This window comes from Scyliorhinus canicula, chromosome 12 (genome assembly GCF_902713615.1).
Source record: "Scyliorhinus canicula chromosome 12, sScyCan1.1, whole genome shotgun sequence".
Classification (NCBI taxonomy): Eukaryota; Metazoa; Chordata; class Chondrichthyes; order Carcharhiniformes; family Scyliorhinidae; genus Scyliorhinus; species Scyliorhinus canicula.
Genome location: NC_052157.1, coordinates 3,446,571 through 3,469,155, shown reverse-complemented (window position 1 = coordinate 3,469,155; position 22,585 = coordinate 3,446,571). Strand labels below are relative to the sequence as shown.

At 47.6% G+C, this 22,585-nt stretch overlaps 1 protein-coding gene across 1 annotated transcript in view; it reads right to left on the bottom strand.

Moving 5' to 3' along the window:
• map2k1 (mitogen-activated protein kinase kinase 1) overlaps nucleotides 1-20,192 on the bottom strand; it is a 92,735-nt gene extending 72,543 nt beyond the window's left edge. The window contains exon 1 of the mRNA XM_038813236.1: nucleotides 19,670-20,192. Within this exon, the coding sequence (XP_038669164.1) occupies nucleotides 19,670-19,749 (80 nt within the window). The 5' untranslated portion in view covers nucleotides 19,750-20,192. The remainder of the gene's footprint in view (nucleotides 1-19,669) is intronic.
• Nucleotides 20,193-22,585: the final 2,393 nt, after the last annotated feature.

The window sequence follows — 22,585 nt, the reverse complement described above, 5'->3', positions numbered from 1 at the left end:
GTGAGGCAGTTGGGACATTTGACTGTTAAAGGTGCGAGGTCCCCATCTGCTACAAGAAGACCACCATCATACTGGTGCCAAAGAAGGGCCAGGCAACGCGTTTCAATGACTACTGTCTGGTGATCCTGACATCAATCGTAATGAAGCGCTTCGAGAGGTTGGTCATGAGACACATCAACTCCATACTCCCAGAATGCCTTGGTCCACTGCAATTCACATACTGACACAACTGGGTCCACAGCAGACACCATCTCCCTGGCCCTACACTCATCCCTGGAGCATCTCGACAACAAGAACTTCTACGTCAGACTCCTTTTCAATGACTACAGCTCCACCTTAAATACCATAATCCCAGCCAAGTACATATCAAAACTCCAAAACCTAGGACTTGACTCCTCCCTCTGCAACTGCATCCTCAACTTCCCGACCTATAGACCTCAATCAGCAAGGATAAAGAACAACACCTCCTCCACAATAGACCTCAATACCGAGGCCCCGCAAGGCTGCGTACTTAGCCTCCCTACCTGTACTTTGTGTACACACACAACTGTGTGGCAAAATTTGGCTCCAACTCCATCTACATGTTGAAATGAAATGAAAATGAAATTGCTTATTGTCACAAGTAGGCTTCAAATGAAGTTACTGTGAAAAACCCCTAGTCGCCACCCTCCAGCGCCTGTTCAGGGAGGCTGGTATGGGAATTGAACCGTGCTGCTGGCCTGCCTTGGTCTGCTTTAAAAGCCAGCGATTTAGCCAGTGTGCTAAACCAGCCCCTATTTGCTGATGATACAGCCGTAGTGGGCCAGATCTCGAACAACGATGAGTCAGAGTACAGGAGGAAGATAGAGAACCTAGTGGAGTGGCATAACCACCATTTCTCCGTGTGGAGTTTGCACATTCTCCCAGTGTCCGCGTGGGCTTCACCCCCACAACCCACAAAGATGTGCAGGGTAGGTGAACTGGCCATGCCAAATTGCTCCTTAATTTGGAGAAAAAAAGAATTGGGTACGATAAATTTATAAAAACCTCTCCCTCAACGTTAACAAAACTAAGGAGCTGGTCATTGACTTCAGAAGCGAAGAGCCGCACATCCCCAGGTTCCTTTTAAAAAAAATAAATTTCAGAGTACCCAATTCTTTTTTTCTAATTAAGGTGCAATTTAACGTGGCCAATCCATCGACCCTGTACAGCTTTCTGGGTTGTGGAGGATGAGACCCATGCAGGCACAGGGAGACTGTGCAAACTCCACATGGACAGTGTCCCGGGTCCTTGGCACCAGACAGCTTCAAATTCCTTGATGTGCACATCACCAAAAATTTGTCCTCGTCCACCCACGTCAACATTACGACCAAGAAAGCACAACAGCGCCTATACTCCCTCAGGAAACAAAGGAAATTTGGCAAGGCCACATGGACTCCTGCCAATTTTTACAGGTGCACCATAGAAAGCTATCTGGCTGCATCACAGCCTGGTATGGCAACTGCTTGGCCCAAGACCGTAAGAAATTACAGAGAATCGTGAACACCGCCCAGTCCATCACACAAACCTGTCTCCCATCCACTGACTCTGTCTATACCTCCCAGTGCCTCGGGAAAGTGGGCAGCATAATCAAAGACCTCTCCCACCCAGATTATTCTCTCCTCCATTGGGCAGGAGATACAAAAGTCTGAGAATATGCACCAACAGGTTCCAAAACAGCTTCTTCCCCGCTGTTACCAGACTCCTGAATGACCCTCTTATGGACTGAACTGATCTCTCCTCACATCTTCTCCACGGAGTAGTTCTACACTCCGTATGCTTCACCCGATGTTTGTGTCTATGTATTTACATTGTGTATTTATCATATGGCCTATGTTTTTCATGTTTGGAATGATCTGTCTGGACTGTACGCAGAACAATACTTTTCACTGTACCTCGGTACACGTGACAATAAACCCAAATCCATATAAATGCAAGTTTTTAAATGTTGACGGAAATACTCAATGCACAAACTCAGCCTTCTTAGGAGCCACATCCTCGCCCATAATCAGACACACACTTGGGTCAACTAAACAATTTATTTCACAAATCCCAAAATCGAAATATTGTTATGTAGTGGAGAGAGAAAATAATTCCAAAATCCTGAATGCATGATGTAATAATAAGAGGATACTGGAGTTGGTTGTCATGACACTTAGGTAACATAGAATTGAAGTTGCCATGGAGACTGTGAAGAGTTGCTTTTGACAAAAACTCTTTGTAAATTATTCAAAACATTCCTCTCACCTTTTTTTTTAAGCAGATCAGGAGCATTATCAAAAATATCAAGCGGAATAGAATTTCTGCGCTGTGATTGAGAGGTATTGGCGCTGGGGCTAGAATTATTTCCAATTTACACACCCACTCACTGCCAGCTAGAGAAACATTAGATACAGGAGGAGGCCATTCAGCCCTCGAGTCCGTATTGTCGTGCAATTAAATCATGGTTTGCCTGTATCTCTATTCCAATTACCCACTTTTCTCCAGAAGCCTTGATACTCACTCCCAAAAATCTATCAATCTCAGATTTTAAATCTTCAGCATTCGCAGCTTTTTGGTGCTGGGGGGGGGGGGGGGGGGGGGGGGGGGGGGGGGGGGGGGAAGTGTTCTGGACTTTCATTTCCCTTTCTGCAAAAGTGTTTCCTGATTTTGTTCCTGAATGGTGCTCTACTGTATCTTTCACTTTGTGTTGCCTTTCTGACACCCACTGATGTGTTGGGTAAGCTGGGTCTGCGAGGACTGCGTTTACCGTAGCAGTGAGAGAGACCGGCTTCCAACACTTGGAGAAATGCAACTCGATTTTATTGAACTACCAACTGTTAAACATACTTGAACTGGTATGATGGTGCACAGACATATAAATGCAAGTTTTTAAATGTTTACGGAAATACTCAATGCACAAACTCAGCCTTCTTAGGAGCCACATCATCGCCCATAATCAGACACACACTTGGGTCAACTAAACAATTTACTTCCAGGGGCTGGTTTATAAACCAGGGGCTGGTTTAGCACAGGGCTAAAGAGCTGGCTTTTAAAGCAGACCAAGGCAGGCCAGCAGCACGGTTCAATTCCCGTACCAGTCTCCCCGAACAGGTGCCAGAATGTGGTGACTAGGGGCGTTTCACAGTAGCTTCATTTGAAGCTTACTCGTGACAATAAGTGATTTTTATTTAATTTCATTTTCAACTGTGGGTTGACACTATGCTGAGTTGACTGGAGACCTGAGGCTAACCTGACCAGACTATCTTACTGCCACATGGTGGATGTTCGTGTTGTTGCTACACGGGCTCTGACTGTCTCAGAGGCTGCATCCCAAGAGAGCGGGAAAACTGGTGCCCTCTGGCTTTATAGTGGCCGTGTCCTGTCTGGTGATTGGCTGCTGTGTTCTGTGTGTTCATTGGTCATCCTGTGTGTCAATCAATGTCTGTCTGTGCACCATCATATACTTGTGTGTATATTATGACACCCACCAGAGGAAACAATCTCATCAACCTTTCAAATCCTTTTATTACTTTAGTGGTGATCCTGACCTAAACTCCCAAAGACGTGTGGTGCAGTGAGTATGATCCCCGTCTGTGAACCAGCAGCTCCAGCTTCAAAGACCAGGACTTGATGGCCAAGGAAGGTGCGTTCACAACACGGCCAATTTGGTTGGAGTATCAACTTGGAAATCCTGCCAACACATGCCAATGGTGGGTGGGGAGAGCGGCAGAGATTCCTAGTTAGCCATCTATCTGCAGAAGGTAAATCCATGGTTGGCAACACCCTTTGAGGGCAATGTACCTGAACTGAGAGAGATGTAAATCTGAAGGAATAAAAGCCAAGTGGGGTCCCAGGATCGAACCCAGTGTATCATTTTGATGCACCCACTCCATAAATCAAACACAGAAGATGTTATCTTTACCTCAGTCCAGGTATTTAGATCCAGAGTCGAAAGGGTAATCCATTCTGTGCTGGTGGTTCTACTTGAGGTAGTTTTGCATCCACCTACTAAGGTACACTAATGTGCTTGTATATTTTTAAAAAATCAACTAAATTGCTTTCGCCCTAATCAAAGCAGCAATCCCTCCCACACCACAGTGACGCCTACATTCCCCACAGCAACATTCCCAGTGAGGCCCTGGAATGGAGAATGGACTACAATAATAATAATCTTTATTATTGTCACAAGTAGGCTTACATTCACATTGCAATGACGTTACTGTGTAAAGCCCCTCGTCGCCACACTCCGGCACCTGTTCGGGTACACCGAGGGAGAATTCAGAATGTCCAATTCACCTAACAAGCACGTATTTCGGGACTGTGGGAGGAAACCGGAGCACCCGGAGGAAACCCACGCACACACGGGGAGGATGTGCAGACTCCGCACAGACAGTGACCCAAGCCGGGAATCGAACCTGGGACCCTGGAGCTGTGAAGCAATAGTGCTAACCACTGAACTACCATGCCGCCCACATCAGGTTTGTACTGCAGTTACTGAGAAATTGGATTGTTCCTTTACAGCAGTAAGAATGCAGCGACTCAACTCAATGTTTGGAATGGATTGGAACTCTTTGCTTTAATCCCAAGCCCATGTATATATCCAGACAATGTGAACTGATCTGGTCTCCATATTATAAAAAAGGGATACATCGGCACTGGAGAAGATACAAAACAGATTTACGAGAAGGAAACCAAAGCTGCGAGGGTAAACCCACCAGGAAAGATTTAGGGGGGGCAGCACGGTGGCACAATGGGCAGCACTGCTGCCTCACAGCGTCGAGGTCCCAGATTCGATCCCGGCTCTGGGTCACTGTGCGTGTGGAGTTTGCACATTCTCCCCGTGTTTGCGTGGGTTTCACCCCCACAAGCCAAAGATGTGCAGGGTAGGAGGATTGGCCATGCTAAATTGCCCCTTAATTGGAAAAAAAATTAATGGGGAACAATAAATTTATTTAAAAGAAAAAAAGGAAAGAATTAGGGCTCTTTCCTCGTGAAAGTGAAGGTTGAAAGGGTGACCTGATCGAAGCCTTTCAGATTATTAAAGGGTTCAATAGGGCAGATGTAGGTGTGGGGCCCACGTGATGTATAAACACCAGTGTGGACCTGCTTCTTTGCTACAAATACTTGTAACTTTGCAATTGCATTCCTTAAAGTTACTGTTTACATTATTCACTCCACAACTCCTAAATCTCCTGTTCTTAAATTTCAATCTAAACAGTACAGCTGAGTTATTGACAAGTTGCAGCAAAGAATGGTGGGTTTGATCAGACACGGGGAGAACGTGCAGACTCCGCACAGACAGTGGCCCAAGCCGTGAATCGAAACTGGGACCCTGGATGAGCTCAACGCATTCTATGCCCGCTTTGAGCAAGAGGTTAGCGAGAGCGAACCCTCCACCCCAGAAGCCGCGGATGAACTTGTATCTGAGATCACCATTGCAGACGGCAGAGCAGCCTTCTCAAAGTCAACCCACGGAAAGCCACTGGCCCGGATGGGGTACCCGGACGGGCACTCAGGTCTTGCGCGGATCAGCTGGCACGGGTATTCGCAGACATCTTCAACCTCTCTTTACAACAATCTGGAGGTCCCTATCTGGTTCAAGAAGACGACCATCATCCCTGTACCAGAAAATAGTCAAGCAGCGTGCCTTAATGACTATCTCCAGTGGCTCTGACATCCATCATCATGAAATGCTTCCAAAGGTTAGTCATGGCACGAATCAACTCCAGCCTCCCGGATTGCCTTGATCTACTACAGTTTGCCTACTGCTGAAACAGGTCCACAGCAGAAGCCATCTCCATGGCCCTGCACTCTACCCTGGAACACCTAGATAACAAAGACACCTATATCAGACTCCTATTTATTGACTACAGCTCAGCCTTCAACACCATCATTCCTACGAAACATCTCCAAACTCCGTGGCCTTGGCCTCGGCTCCTCCCTCTGCAACTGGATCCAGAACTTTCTAACCCACAGGTAACAATCAGTAAAGATAGGCAACAACCAGGGCCGGCTCAAGGCACCGGCAACTCGGGCAGTCGCCCGGGGCGCCATGTGCTAGGGGGCGCCAGACTCGGGTCCCGCGCATGCGCAGTTGGGCCGGCGCCAACCAGCGCATGCGCGGTGGCCGCACTCCCCCAGTGTGGCCGCACTCCCCCAGGGCAACCCCCCCCAGTCCGTCCCCTCGGTCCGCCCCCCCCGCTCGGTCCGCCCCCCCCCGCCCCCCCTCGGGTCCGCCTGCCCCGCCCCCCCCTCGGGTCAGCCCCCCCCCCCCCCGGCCCCCCCCCCCCCGCCCCCCGCCCCCCCCCCTCGGGTCCGCTCCCCCCGCCCCCCCCCTCGGGTCCGCCCCCCCTCGGCCCCGCCCCCCCCTCTCGGCCCCCCCCCCTCGGCCCCCCCCCCCCCCAAGGGCGCCGAAGTTCAGCTTGCACGGGGCGCCAGCAACCCTAGGGCCGGCGCTGGCAACAACACCTCCTCCACAATCATCCTCAGCACCGGTGCCCCACAAGGCTGTGTCCTCAGCTCCCTACTATACTCCTTATACACCTATGACTGTGTGGCCAAATTCCCCTCCAACTCTATTTTCAAATTTGCTGATGACACCACAGTAGTGGGTCGGATTTCAAACAATAACGAGACAGAGTACAAGAATGAGATAGAGAATCTGGTGAACTGGTGCGACGACCATAACCTCTCCCTCAATGTCAACAAAACGAAGGAGATTGTCATCGACTTCAAGAAGCGTAGTGGAGAACATGCCCCTGTCTACATCAATGGGAACAAAGTAGAAAGGGTCGAGAGCTTCAAGTTTTTAGGTGTACAGATCACCAACAACCTGTCCTGGTCCCCCCATGCCGACACTATAGTTAAGAAAGCCCACCAACGACTCTACTTTCTCAGAAGGCTAAGGTAATTTGGCATGTCAGCTACAACCCTCATCAACTTCTACAGATGCACCATAGAAAGCGTCCTTTCTGGTTGTATTACAGCTTGGTATGGATCCTGCTCTGCCCAAGACCGCAGGAAACTACAAAAGGTCGTGAATGTATCCCAGTCCATCACACAAACCAGCCTCCCATCCATTGACTGTATCTATAATTCCCGCTGCCTCGGGAAGGCAAAAGCATAATTAAGGACCCCACGCACCCCGGACATACTCTCTTCCACCTTCTTCCGTCAGGAAAAAGATACCAAAGTTTGAGGTCACGTACCAACCGACTCAAGAACAGCTTCTTCCCTGCTGCCATCAGACTTTTGAATGGACCTACCTCGTATTAAGTTGATCTTTTCTCTACACCTTGCTATAACTGTAACATTATAGTCTGCAGTCTCTCCTTCCTTCCCTATGTACGGTATGCATTGTTTGTACAGCATGCAAGAAACAATACTTTTCACTGTACACTAATACATGTGACAATAATAAATCAAATCAAAATTGTTCCTGCTCTTGTATGTTCCCATTTGGATGAAGTCCTAATCCTCGGTTGGATCATCAGGTTAAGGCACCAGAAATTCCTCCTCATCTCTGTTTTAAAGGATCGTCCCTTTAGTCTGAGATTATGTCCTCTGCTTCTAGTTTTTCTAACAAGTGGAAACATCCTCTCCACGTCCACTCTATCCAGGCATCACAGTAACCTGTAAGTTTCAATCAGATCCCACCTCTAAACTCCATCGAGTACAGACCCTGAGTCCTCAACTGTTCCTCATACGACAAGCTGTCCATTCCAGGGATCATTCTTGTGAACCTGCTCTGCACCCTTTCCAAGGCCAGCACATCCTCCCTTAGATACGGGGCCCAAAACTGCTCACAATACTCCAAACAGGGTCTCACCAGAGTCTTATATAGCTTCAGAAGTACATCCCTGGTCTTGATTCTTTCCAGGTCAGAACACACCAACGTTTCAGTAAAAGAAGAAAATCAAGCCCGAGGTGTCCTACATTGCAGAGGACATTAAACTGTAACACAGAGATCTTTACAAAATGTGTATATATTGTACAGGGAGAGAATATGACACTTATGTAAAAGCCCAGGAGGGGAAGAAAACAGAGGCTGTATAGGTATTATTGTTTGGGCCCTGAATTTGGGGTCGCCCAATCTCAGCCATTCCCTCTGTGCGATTCCTATGCTGTGTGCGCTCCTCCTGGGGAGAACACACCAGGGGTGCCTTTGGTGCCATCTGGGTGTACTTCTGGTGAGTTCGTGCCTGTGTATTTCGTTGCAGTTTGTTCCCCCGGCCCCCCTGCCTTGTTTGTCTTCCATCCTGGCTGTGCCGAGAGCCCGAAGAACACAACTAATGGGCACGGCTCCACCCTCACTCCCACAACCCTGGATATGGCCCCCAAGAAGGCTGTCCAGTGCCTAATCAGTCTGGGGCAGGACCAGAACATATGGGTGTGGTTGGCCAGGCCTCCTTGCCACCGTTTTCTTTAGATAATTCTTTTTTTTTTAAATTTAGAGTACCCAATTCATTTTTTCCAATTAAGGGGCAATTTAGCATGCCCAATCCACCTAGCCTGCATATTTTTGGGTTGTGGGAGCGAAACCCACGCAAACACGGGGAGAATGTGCAAACTCCACACAGACAGTGACCCAGAGCCAGGATCGAACCTGGGACCTCGGCGCCGTAAGGCAACAGGGCTGACCCACTGCACCACCGTGCTGCCCTCATTAGATAATTCTGACCTGGTACTAGCTCCAGCTCAATGAGCTAAAGCCTGCTATCATTCTGTTTTACCCCAGGGCAAGTAGATTAAATATCTAGCAGGTCACTTTAGAGTTGTCCTGACCCACACTCTACAGAGGAGTTGCCATGGGGTGAGTGAGACCTACTAACCCTTGGGATCAAGAATGCTTTATGATGCCCATTACCAACAACTTCCATTTGTATAGCACCTTCAACAGAGCAACATCTCTCTTTACAGAAAATTATCAATTCATATTTGACAGAGATAAAGGAGGAGATATTAGGGCAGCTAAACAAAACCTTGATCAAAGAAGTAGATTTCAAGGAACATCTTAAAGGAGCAGAGTCAGAAAGGTTGAGGGAAGGGATTTCAGAGCGTAGAGCCTAGGACAGCTGAAGACAAGGCCACCAGTAGTGGAGAGATTAAAATCAGGTTGTATTAGAAGCCAGAATTGGAGGAACATTAAGATCACAAGAGGATTGTGGGATTCAGGTGGTTATGGAGATAGGAAGGGGCCATGGTAGGATTTGAAAATGATAATTGTCCACAAGAACATCAACACTCGAGGGCAGCACGGTGGCACAGTGAGTTAGCCCTGCTGCCTCACAGCGCTGAGGTCCCAGGTTCAATCACGGCTCTGGGTCACTGTCCGTGTGGAGTTTGCACATTCTCCCCGTTTTTGCGTGGGTTTCGCCCCTGCAACCCAGAAAAATGTGCAAGCTAGGTGGATTGGCCATGCTAAATTGCCCCTTCAATTGGGAAAAATGAATTGGGTACTCTGCATCGGTCCCCCCCCCCCCAACCACACACACACACACACTACAAAAAGAGATGTGCAGGGTAGGTGGATTGGCTACTGTAAATTGCCCCTTAATTGGGAAAAAAAAATTAGGGAGCCCAATTTTAAATGGCTAAAGTAGTGATTGAAAGAGGCCTGATTTGGTAACAAGTTTGAAATGTCATCATTTCTGGTCAGTAGAGCTGTTGAGAAAAAGGAGAAATAAATCATTTTAAGGGGTCCTGGAAGCCCCCTCATGGTGCAGAGAATGTATCCACCTGCAGTTAGAGAGGAAAGGAAGTAAACAAAGCCATTCACCAGCTTCTGGCTCAAATGTAGCCAGCAAAGAGGGTAAAACATTTGTATTGGTCAGAACGTTTCAAAGATCATCATAATGTATGGGACTAAAACAACGCCAAGTATTCTGGACAATTCATTTAATTTCATTTCTTTCATTTCAAATAGAACTGTCAAACTGATATTGTTCTCATTTCAGCAAAGTTCCATCAATTTCACATTCACTTTGTAGCTGTCTGTGTTATGATGATGGGAACAAACGGTAACTCAGACCACCACTAAATTAGATGACGGTTGATCCTTATTCTCCCTGTCCCCGCCCTGAACATTTTGAGGAAAGTATTCCAGATATCCACTGCCTTGTGACACAAAACACTTCCTGTCTTGACTGCTGCCTGAACAGCCTGGCTAAATGTTTAAGTTTCTGCCTCTGTGATCCTGACTTCCCACCAGCAGGAGTAACTTCTCTCTATCGATCCAGTCAAACATTTGAGTCATTTTAAACACCTAAAACAGATCACCCTTTAATCTTCTAATTCAAGGGAGCACAAGTCTCGTGCAAGCAACCCGTCCTCAAACTTTAACCAATTTAGCCCAGGTATCATTTTGATGAATCTGTGTTGTACCATCTCCAAGATTCCTACTTCTGCGAGTTGGTTTTTCTACTTTGGCGCCGATGCAATATAAAGACTTGCATTCACAGAGCGCCTTTCACGACTTCAGGACTTCTTGACTTGCTTTACAGCCAATGAAATGCTTCTGGAGTTCAGCCGCTGTTGTAATTTTGGAATTAGAGCAGCAAATTCATGCGCAAACTTCAACAAATTCATGCGCAAACTTCAACAAATTAATGCGCAAACTTCAACAAATTCATGCGCAAACTTCAACAAATTAATGCGCAAACTTCAACAAATTCATGCGCAAACTTCAACAAACAGCAAAGAGTGAATAGGTGAAATTCTGAACAGTGGAAGTTCCCGGGACCTGCGATCCAGGTACTTGTGTCAATAAAATGTTAGGAACAGGTAAAAAAAAAATAAAAGGGTTCATGATATTCTGGCCTTTCGGATTAGAATACAAGTGGATGGAGGCGATGCGTCAGCTATACAAGGCCCTGGATAGGCCACACCTGGAATTACTGGGAGCAGTTTTGGGCACTGCATCTTAGGAGGGACAGACTGGCCTTGAAGGGAGTGCATCATGGATTTACCAGAATGCTACCTGTAAACGGTTAAATTAACAGGAGAAATTAAACACAAACTAAGCCATATGGACATGAAACGTTAACTCCTCTCTCCCCACAGGTGCTGCCATACCTGCTGAAGTCACCCATGCCAACAACTCTGTTATTTCTGCACTTTTTCAAGATCTGCCACCCAATCTGTTCCTCAATCTCTCTGCTGCTATTGGGGGGTCTATAGAAAACTCCCAATAAAGTGACTGCTCCTTTCTTGTTTGTGACTTCCACCCATACTGACTCAGTAGACAAACCCTCCACAACTACCTCCTTTTCTGCAGCTGTGGTGCACTCCCTAATTAACAGTGCCACTCCCCCTCCTCTTTTACCTCCCTCCCTATTCTTCTTAAAACACCTAAACCCTGGAACATCTAACAACCATTCCTGCCCCTGTGAAATCTTTGTCTCCGTAATGGCCACAACATCGTAGTTCCAAGTACTGATCCATGCTCTAAGTTCATCTCCCTTATTCCTGACACTCCTTGCATTGCAACTGACACACTTTAACCCATTCCACTGAGTGCAACTTTGACCTATCAACTGTCTATCCTTCCTCGCAGACTTGCTGCATACTATTTGTACCCTATCCTCCGATCCATAGCTCTGGTTCCCATCCCCCTGCCAAACTAGTTTAAACCCTCCTGAAGAGCTCTAGCAAACCTCACACCCAGGATATTGGAGCCCCTCCAGTTTAGGTGCAATCCGTCCTTCATGTACAGGTCCCACCTTCCCCAGAAGATATCCTAATGATCCACATATCTGAAGCCTTCCCTCCTGCACCAGCCCTGTAGCCGCGTGGTCAGCTGCACTCGCTCTCTGTTCCTTGCCTCACTTGCACGTGGCACCTGTAGCAATCCTGAGATTATTACTCTGCTCGTCCTGCTCTTTAGCTTCCAACCTAACTCCCTAAAATCACTTTTAAGATGCTCATCCCTTTTCTTAGCTATGTCATCGGTGCCTATGTGCACCACAACTTCTGTTAGCTCCCCCTCTCCCTTAACAATCCTGTAGACTCAATCTGAGACATCCCTGGCCCTGGCACCCGGGAGGCAACATACCTTCCGGGAGTCTCGCTCGTGACCATAGAATCTCCTATCTATTTCCCTAACCATTAACTCTCCTATCACTATTACTTTTCTATTCTCCCCCCTTCCCTTCTGAGCCACAGTGCCAGAGACTTGGCCGCTAGGGTGCAGCACTCCCTCAGTGCTGACCCTCCGACAGTGCGGCGCTCCCTCAGTACTGACCCTCTGACAGTGCGGCACTCCCTCAGTACTGACCCTCTGACAGTGCGGCACTCCCTCAGTACTGACCCTCTGACAGTGCGGCACTCCCTCAGAACTGACCCTCTGACAGTGCGGCACTCCCTCAGAACTGACCCTCTGACAGTGCGGCACTCCCTCAGTACTGACGCTCTGACAGTGCGGCACTCCCTCAGTACTGTCCCTCTGACAGTGCAGCACTCCCTCAGTACTGTCTCTCTGACAGTGCAGCACTCCCTCAGTACTGTCCCTCTGGCAGTGCGGCACTCCCTCAGTACTGACCCTCTGACAGTGCGGCACTCCCTCAGTACTGACCCTCTGACAGTGCGGCACTCCCTCAGTACTGACCCTCTGACAGTGCGGCACTCCCTCAGTACTGACCCTCTGACAGTGCGGCACTCCCTCAGTACTGACCCTCTGACAGTGCGGCACTCCCTCAGTACTGACCCTCTGACAGTGCAGCACTCCCTCAGTACTGACCCTCTGACAGTGCAGCACTCCCTCAGTACTGACCCTCTGACAGTGCGGCACTCCCTCAGTACTAACCCTCTGACAGTGCAGCACTCCCTCAGTACTGACCCTCTGACAGTGCGGCACTCCCTCAGTACTGACCCTCTGACAGTGCGGCACTCCCTCAGTACTGACCCTCTGACAGTGCGGCACTCCCTCAGTACTGACCCTCTGACAGTGCGGCACTCCCTCAGTACTGACCCTCTGACAGTGCGGCACTCCCTCAGTACTGACCCTCTGACAGTGCAGCACTCCCTCAGTACTGACCCTCTGACAGTGCAGCACTCCCTCAGTACTGACCCTCTGACAGTGCGGCACTCCCTCAGTACTAACCCTCTGACAGTGCAGCACTCCCTCAGTACTGACCCTCTGACAGTGCGGCACTCCCTCAGTACTGACCCTCTGACAGTGCGGCACTCCCTCAATACTGTACTGGGAGTGTCCGCCTAGATTTCAGTATTCAAACCATCGGAGTGAAATTCTAATCCACAACCATCTGACTCATAGCTACCCGCAGAGCCGTAGCTGACAATTAAACTGTTATGCTGTGCTAAAATTACATTAATTTTCTTCCTGATTTCCAAAGATAATCAAGTTTAATAACCACATTTGATAATATTAACCCCTGCCTGTATCCTACAAGTAATAGTTTCATAATCTCAGCAAAACTGGAACTGAAACCTTCCAATATGGTGCAAACAAAATGTTCATATTCTGATAAATATTCAATCCTTTTATAAAAATATCCCCTTCACACATATTCACTTGATATCATTAGTGTCGGTGTTCACTTTCCAGAGCAATTCATAGGTCTTTCTTTTCACACCAGGGGCATCATTTTCCATTTTAAATATTTCTTTATTTATGCTGAGTATTTTATTCTACTTAGAATTTTCAATGTGTGTTCTTGTTCCTTTTTGTTGCTGACACAATTTTCCTTGCTGGGCGCAGTTAAACACGGGGTTAGCAGGATCAGATTCTGACAACCTGGAATTTTAACATTTCCGGGGAGGTAATTCTGACTTGCAACAGGATGAATTGTGCCGATTGACCCCATTTCCACAGGAGTCAACATCAAATCAGTTCCTTCCGTAGCCTCCAGCTCCTACTCCAGTAAACTGGCACCTTGTTGATCCCATTCACTTTGTCAAACACAGGTTTGTGGAATCTAACAAACTTGTTGCCCAGCAGAGACTGGGTGGAATCTAATTAGCTGCTTGGAATTGGCTTTGGAGGCGGATGGGGGCGGAATGGATTTTAAAATATCTCGTGTTGGAGGTTCCCACCTCCAAGTGAGCTGGCTGGAGGTGGCTGAATCCAGCAACAGCTCCACAATAAGGGGTGCTTAATTAGGACCACTTAAGGGCAAATTGGTGATGCTGTCAGATCTTATCGGCAGTGGATGGGCTTCGGGTTGAGGCCAAATCCCAGTAGGTGGTTAGAAGGAGCTGCCAGCAGGAGGACAGGGGAATCAGTGAAGCCTCTATGGATTCTCTGTCCCTTGAGCCACAGAGAGGCATGGCTGCAGGCCATCCTTAGATGGTCAAACAGTTACCTTTCACCTTCAGGAGGTGCCTCCATGCCTACAGCCTCGAGCACTCCCATTGGTCCTTCTGCCCATGCAAACCGCCCGCCATTAACTGGACAGGGCTCCCGGATTGGGCCATTTCCAGGAAGATAGGACAGGTGGCCAAACCTCTTAAACCAGCAGCGTTAGCATGTGGAAACTGTCCCATCCATCATTTCAACACTAAGGTTCTGCTCATTGCCTCAGAACAGATAGAGTGAACACTAACCTCAGCAAAAACACCATCGACACCTATCTCTCCCTCAATGCCAGCACAACTAAAGAGCGAGTCATTGATTCAGGAAGCGAAGTATCGTACATACCCCTGTCAGCATCAACGGGGCCGAGGTGGAGATGGTTGACAGCTTCAAATTACTAGGGGTACACATCACCAAAAATTTGTCCTAGTTCAGCCACGTCGACGTTACGATCAAGAAAGCACAACAGCGCCTATACTTCCTCAGGAAAATAAGGAAATTTGGCATGTCCACATTAACTCTTACCAACTTTTACAGATGCACCATAGAAAGCACTATCTGGCTGCATCACAGCCTGGTATGGCAACTGCTCAGCCCAAGACCATAAGAAACTAAAGAGAGTCGTGAACACCGCCCAGTCCATCACACAAACCCACCTCTCATCCATTGATCTCCCATTGCCTGGGTAAAGCAGGCAGCATAATCAAAGACCCCTCCCACCCGGCTTACTCACTCTTCCAACTTCTTCCATCGGGCAGGAGATACAAAAGTCTGAGAACACGCACGAACAGATTCAAAAACAGCTTCTTCCCCGCTGTTACCAGGCTCCTGAATGACCCTCTTATGGACAGATCTGATTAATACTACACTCCTGTATGCTTCATCCGATACCGGTGTCTATGTATTTGAAAAATGAAATGAAAATTGCTTATTGTCACGAGTAGGCTTCAATGAAGTTACTGTGAAAAGCCCCTAGTCGCCACATTCCGGTGCCTGTCCGGGGAGGCTGGTACAGGTCTGCTTTAAAAGCCAGCGATTTAGCTGAGTGAGCTAAACCAGCCCCTTTACGTATTTTCTTCCCATGTACTAAATGATCTGTTTGAGCTGCTCACAGAAAAATACTTTTCACTGTACCTCGGTACACATGTCAATAAACAAATCCAATCCAATCAATATTTTAAATTAATTATTTCAATATTTTAAATTAATTTATTGATGAACATTCGCAGGAGGCTTCTCCTTCTTAAAAACATCACAGATAGGGTTAATAAGTTTGATCTGGTTAACATGGACATCCAAAAAGGATCGGATAAAGTGGCCAACAAAGTTGAAGATCATGGGCGACACGGTGCCACAGTGGTTAGCACTGTTGCCTCACAGCACCTGGGGCCCGGGTTCGATTCCGGCCTTGGGCGACTGTCTGTGTGGAGTCTGAACATTTGTCCAGTGTCTGCAGGATTTCCTCAGGGTGCTCCGGTTTCCTCCCACAGTCCAAAGATGTGCAGGTTAGGTGGATTGGCCGTGCTAAACTAATCCTCAGTGTCCAAAGATTGGGTGCGGTTATGGAGATAGGGCAGGGGAGTGGGCTATGTGTGGTTCTCTTTCAGAGGTTGCTGCAGTCTTGATGGGCCTCATGGCCTCATTCTGCATTGTAAGCATGGATACACGAAACTGATTGGGTGACAGAAAAAGAGGGTAATGGACGACGGTTGTTTTCCAAACTGGAGGAAGGTATACAATGGTGTTCCTCAGGCGGTTTGTTCCAAGACCACTGCTTTTCTCGATATTTATTAATGGCTTAAGCTTAGGTGCATAAGGCATAATTTTCAGACAGCACAACCTGGAAGTATTGTGAATTGAGCAGAATAGTGATAGACTTCAAGAGAACATCGACAGGCTGGTGGAATGGACGGACATGCAGAAGATGAAATTTAATACAGAAAAATGTGAAAAGTTACAGAGTGTGAAGAACAAGGGGTGGGGGGAAGAGACAAATTAAATAGAGATTGCAATTCTAAAGGGGGTACAGGAGCAGAGAGACCTGGGGGTATGTCTGCACAAATTGTTAAAGGTGGTAGGGCAGACTGAGAGAAAGTAACTAAAGAGACATCCTGGGCTTTATAAAGAGAGGCAGAGAGTACAAGTTATGCTAAAACTGCGCAAAATACTGCTTTGGCCGCGACTGGAATAGTGTGTCCAATTACGGGTGTCACCATTTCAGTAGGGTGGGCAACTTCTAGAGACGGCATAGAAGAGATTGACGAGAATGATTCCAGTGAGGAGGAACTTCAGTTGTGTGGATAGATTGGAGGAGCTGGGGCCATCCTCTTTGGGAAAGAGAAGGTTGAGAGGAGATATTATCGAGCTGTTCAAAACCATGAGGGTCTGGAGTAGAGAGATAAATCCTTCCCTCGAGTCGCAAATCAAAGATCATCCATTTAAGATGAGTGGCAACTTAGGGCAGCACTAGTGGTTAGCACAGTTGCCTCACGGCGCTGAGGTCCCAGGTTCGAATCCCGACTCTGGGTCACTGTCAGTGTGGAGTTTGCAAATTCTCCCCGTGTCTGCATGGGTTTCGCCCCCACAGCCCAAAAATGTGCAGAGTAGGTGGATTGCCCACACTAAATTGCCCCTTAATTGGAAAAAATAATTGGGTAATCTAAATTTTAAAAAAAAGATGAGTGGCAACATGAGGAAACCGGTGTTTGGTGGTTAGGATTGTTGCCCCAGTGCAATGGAGGCAGATTCAATCGCGACTTTTAAAAAGAGAAATTCAATTGGCAGTGTTATAGGGAAGGGGATGAGCCGAGTGGCTCTTGTGGCGAGGCAGTTCTAGCATGATGGGCTGAATGGCCTGTTTTTGTGCTGCAATCTGTTCTATTTGTGTTATTATTGGTGTTTTATGTTGAATTGGACAGTCATCAGTCACAAACCAAAGCTACCTGAACGTACCTTAACGGGCAGCACGGTAGCATGGTGGTTAGCATAAATGCTTCACAGCTCCAGGGTCCCAGGTTCGATTCCCGGCTGGGTCACTGTCTGTGCGGAGTCTGCACGTCCTCCCCGTGTGTGCGTGGGTTTCCTCCGGGTGCTCCGGTTTCCTCCCACAGTCCAAAGATGTGCGGGTTAGGTGGATTGGCCATGCTAAATTGCCCGTAGTGTCCTAAAAAGTAAGGTTAAGGGGGGGGTTGTTGGGTTACGGGTATAGGGTGGATACGTGGGTTTGAGTAGGGTGATCATGGCTCGGCACAACATCGAGGGCCGAAGGGCCTGTTCTGTGCTGTACTGTTCTATGTTCTATGTCTGTTTCACCTGGTCACCATCAAGCGTCAGAGAGCGATCATCGCTCTCGTCTCTATACCCCTTCAGTTACAACACCCATTTATTTCTTTCCTACTGATTCAACACAGGCGCAACTCTCATCTTCGAGTTTCAGGTTCATTGTTGTATTCCTTATTGCTTGCTCCTAGTATTTGTAACAGAGCAACAGGAGAAGTTTGAGCTGCACACCCAGAGTATACACAAGTCTCTTTTGAAAGATGGACATTAGTAACAGGACAGCAAGTTACAGTTGGCGATTTAGCACCCAAGACACATATACCACCAGCTCAGGACAAAGACTTGCATTTATATAGTGCCTTTCACAACCTCAGGATGTTCTGGAGTAATTAAAAGCCAACAAAGTGCTTCTCGAAGTGTAGTCACTGTTATAATGCAGGAGGCGCAGCGCCAATTTGTGCAAAGAAAGATCCCAGACAGCAACATGATGAGTGTTAAGGGATGAATATTGGCCCCAACTGGTCAGAACTCCCCTGTTCTTCTTTGAAACAGTGGCATTGAATTATTTCACATCCACCTGCGGGGTCGCCATTTAATATCTAATCTGAACTACAGCACCGCCAACACTGAGGCAATCCATCAGCCCTGCACTGAAAAACATAAGCCTGAATTATATGCTCAAGTCTGGGGCAGAACTTAAACCTCCCGACTTGGAAAGTGAGAGTGCAGGAAACTAGGAGACAGAAACATTGAGACGAGTGAACGAGACACGAGGAAGAAATATAAACAATCCACAGCCATTCCTGCAATCCTAGGGACTGGTGTGTCTTCAATTTGTGGTGATTCATGCCTTTGGCACATCACTGAAGATCAAAAATCCTTCCCAACACTGCTGTTCATGACATACTCAAACTATGTATTTCCAGGTATATTCTTCATACCCCCAGACTTTTAGACAAATTGATATCAATAGATACAACAGTCTTATATTTACTTTCACTTCCTGTCAAATTTAACCATTTTAAATCCTATGTCCACACTTACAATAGAAACTAAATGTAAAAGTCAGGCTGGAATTACACCTCACAGAGATGGTGTGCTGCCACCACTGGCAGGAGTGTGTAACTGCAGTGTGATGTTTACATGTGCATTTATAATGGGAATTTAAAAAGAGAATCTATGAAGACATTAAAATTGGCACTGAATTACATCAGTGTGCCCTGATCCAATTACATCAAAACCCCCAAACCTCTCCTTAAAGATTATACTTGGTTCTGACCCACCCTCCCCATCCCAGGATATCGACTAAATGGTTAGTCAATACGGTGGCAGTGGTTAGCACTATTGCTTCACAGCACCAGGGACCTGGGTTCGATTCCCGACTTTGGGTCACTGTGCAGAGTCTGCACGTTCTCCCAGTGTCTGCGTGGGTTTCCTCCGGGTGCTCCGGTTTCCTTCCACAAATCCCGAAAGACACGCTTGTTAGGTGAATTGGACATTCTGAATTCTCCCTCAGTGTACCCGAACAGGCGCCAGAGTGTGGCAACTAGGGGATTTTCATAGCAACTTCATTGTCGACCTACTTGTGACACTAATAAAGAATATTATCAACAAAAAAAGTAGCTAAACGTTTTTTTTCAAAAGTCGATAGCGGATTCAGCAGAAATCTAGGCGCGTTCTGTACCAGGTACTGTAACTACAAGGTTTGCATAAGATGTTTATCACTGGGGAGTGGTAAAGGCTTATGGCACCAAACGGTTTCGACATCTGTGAATGGGGCAGGCAGAACAAAAAAAGCAAGTTATTTATAATGAAATCATGCGCCCTGTCTCCCCGGCTCTGAAACTGACCAGCGGCTCCTTTGGCTCTGAAACTGACCAGCTGCTCCCCTGTCTCTGAAACTGACCAGCGGCTCCCCTGGCTCTGAAACTGACCAATGTGATTGCCCTGGATATTGACATCCCCACATGAACACAATTCTCCTTCTCCGCCACCCCCCCCCCGAAGCATGCGAGTAAACCAGCTGTGACTGAGACACGGATGGTACAATTTTACATGAATACGGGGCAATTCTCTTACTCTGCGGATGTGGTTCCATTCAGCGCCGATCCATCGGGAGTGGGGTGCAGCTGGATCGGTCCCGGCTTCTTCTTGGGCATGGCTGGGGGGGACGGGGACGGGTGGATTTACACGTGTGTGTGTGTGTGTGTGTGGGTGGGGGGGGGGGGGGGGGGGGGTCTGTTGCAGACACTCTTCCGGCAGCTGCTCCTCTCTCCCAGTTGCCGGGGTTCTCGGTGATAAATTCAGTTCCGTCTTTTCCTGTGCCAGGCACGGCCGGATTGAAACGCTGCGATCTGTGCTTGGCTGAGGCAGTGAGAGAGCCCCCGGCGGCAGCAGTGCCTGTCTCTCTGTCAGTGCGATGCTGTGACACCAGCTCCCTCCCTGCCGCGGTGACAATGTAGCGAGCCGCTCACACTGGATACTTTCTGTCTCGCTCTCCCCGCTGACACTTTGCAACAAGCAGGCGGCGTGGCTTGTTCCCGGACAGCCTGACCTGACTACATTCTCCCTCCCCTCCCCAAAAATCGTCACTCCCAATCCGGATTTGCGGAAATGCGTCACTGATAGCTCGGCGGAAAATAAAATGGCAAGCTATTTAAATCTGAGCCGCCGCTGCCTGAGTCTTTTCAGAGAGTCCAGATGCTGAGGGTTTGACACAGGACAGTCCTGAACCGTCCCTTCCTCCATACCGACCACCCCCAGGGCATGGGGAACAGGGATCAGAACCCTCACTCTATTTGCTCTCCCCCTCCCAGATGCTGCTAGACCCGCTGGAAATTCCATATCCAGCGTTTTCTGTTTTTATTTCAGATTTGCAGCCTCTGCAGTATTTTGCATGGAATCCCCACAGTGCAGAAGGAGGCCACTCGGCCCATCGAGTCTGCACTGACCCTCCGAAAGAGCGCCCAACCTAGGCCCGTAACCCCGCCTAATCTTGGGACGGGAAGAGGCAATTTATATCACGGTCAATCCACTTGACCTGCACATCTTTGGACTGTGGGAGGAAACCGGAGCACCCGGAGGAAACCCACGCAGACACGGGGAGAAAGTGCAAACTCCACACAGTCAGCAGAGGCCGGTATTGAACCCGGGTCCCTGGCGCTGTGAGACAGCAGTGTTAACCACTGTGCCATTATACTGGAACCGAGAAAGGGTCTGCTTCCAAAATTGGGAACCATACAGACAATTACAAATGCTGTAACATGTGGAATATTAACGGTATCACCTTGAGCAGAATAGATTAATGTATATCTTCTGTAGTTCAAATTGATAATTTAAAACTTGGGTTTCGATGTGATCTCGACAAAATTGCTTCAAATATAAATTAGCTTGCATCCGAGTGAACTTTGTTATTTTTGATTACAAGCTTTGTATTCATATTTAGAATGGAAATGCTGTAATTATATCCTCCTCCCAGTGGAGGCACTGCAGTACCTCAGCCGACAGGGGCTGTTATCCTTGCAGAGTGACAAGTTTACATAGGCATTCCCCAGTATAAATGTGGACATAAGATTTTGTAATGGTTTTTTCACCCCACAACCCAAAGATGTGCAGTGTATGTGGATCGGGCACACTAAATTGCCCCTTAATTGGAATTTTAAAAAGGATTTAAGGTGTATTACAAAAAAAAGAATTTGTAATAGTTTTATTGGCATTGGGACAGACCATCTTTCACAACAACAGGGTGTCATAAGGTACTTTACACTCGGTTATGCACTTTTTGAAGTGTTCTAGGTGGTTAACAAATGCTTGCACGGTGTGTTCTTATCTCTAATCCTACCTCACCTGGAAACAAAACTTGGCCTAGACTCCATGTGCGCCATGAGGGTCAATTGGTTAGCATAAATGCTTCACAGCTCCAGGATCCCAGGTTCAATTCCCGGCTGGGTCACTGTCTGTGCGGAGTCTGCACGTCCTCCCCATGTGTGCGTGGGTTTCCTCCGGGTGCTCCGGTTTCCTCCCACAGTCCAAAGATGTGCGGGTTAGGTGGATTGGCCATGCTAAATTGCCCGTAGTGTCCTAAAATGTAAGGTTAAGGGGGGGTTGTTGGGTTACGGGTATAGGGTGGATACGTGGGTTTGAGTAGGGTGATCATTGCTCGGCACAACATCGAGGGCCGAAGGGCCTGTTCTGTGCTGTACTGTTCTATGTTCTATGTAATACTAAAAATGAAATACCTGTGTACATTTTCGAACAATCATACCTCCTATTTCCAGTTTGTCTTTGGTCACACTATCAAGTTACAGGGGGGTGGTGGTGTAGTGATATTGTCACTGGGCTGTAATCCAGAGTTGCAATAAAACATCTCTATTCCTATAGTCAAATTCTCTCACTATTAAGGCCAACATATCATTTGCCTTCTTTACTGCCTGCTGTTCCTGCACGCTTACTTTCAGCGACTGATGCACAAGGACATCAAGGTCCCGCTGAGTATTCACCTCTCTCAATTTACACCCATTCAAATAATAATCTGCCTTCCTATTTTTGCTACCGACTGAATGACCTCACATTTATCCACATTATACTGCATCTACCATGCATGTGCCCACTCACTCAGCCTGTCCAAATCCCACGGAAGCATCTCTGCATCCTCCTCACAGCTCACCCTCCCAACCAACTTCATATCAGCTGCAAATTTGGAGATAATACATTTAGTTCCCTCGTCCAAATCATTAATATATAATGTATACTATGTTTAAGGTGCGAGGGGCAAAGTTTAGAGGAGATGTGTGAGGGAAGTTTTTTACACAGAGGGTAGTGGCTGCCTGGAACTTGCTGCCAGAGGAGATGGTGGAAGCAGGTACAATAGTGACATTTGAGGGGTGCCTTGACAAATACATGAATCGGATGGGTATAGAGGGATACGGACCTCGGACGTATAGAATGTTTTAAGTTAGACAGTCGGCATGGTTGGTGCAGGCTTGGAGGGCTGAA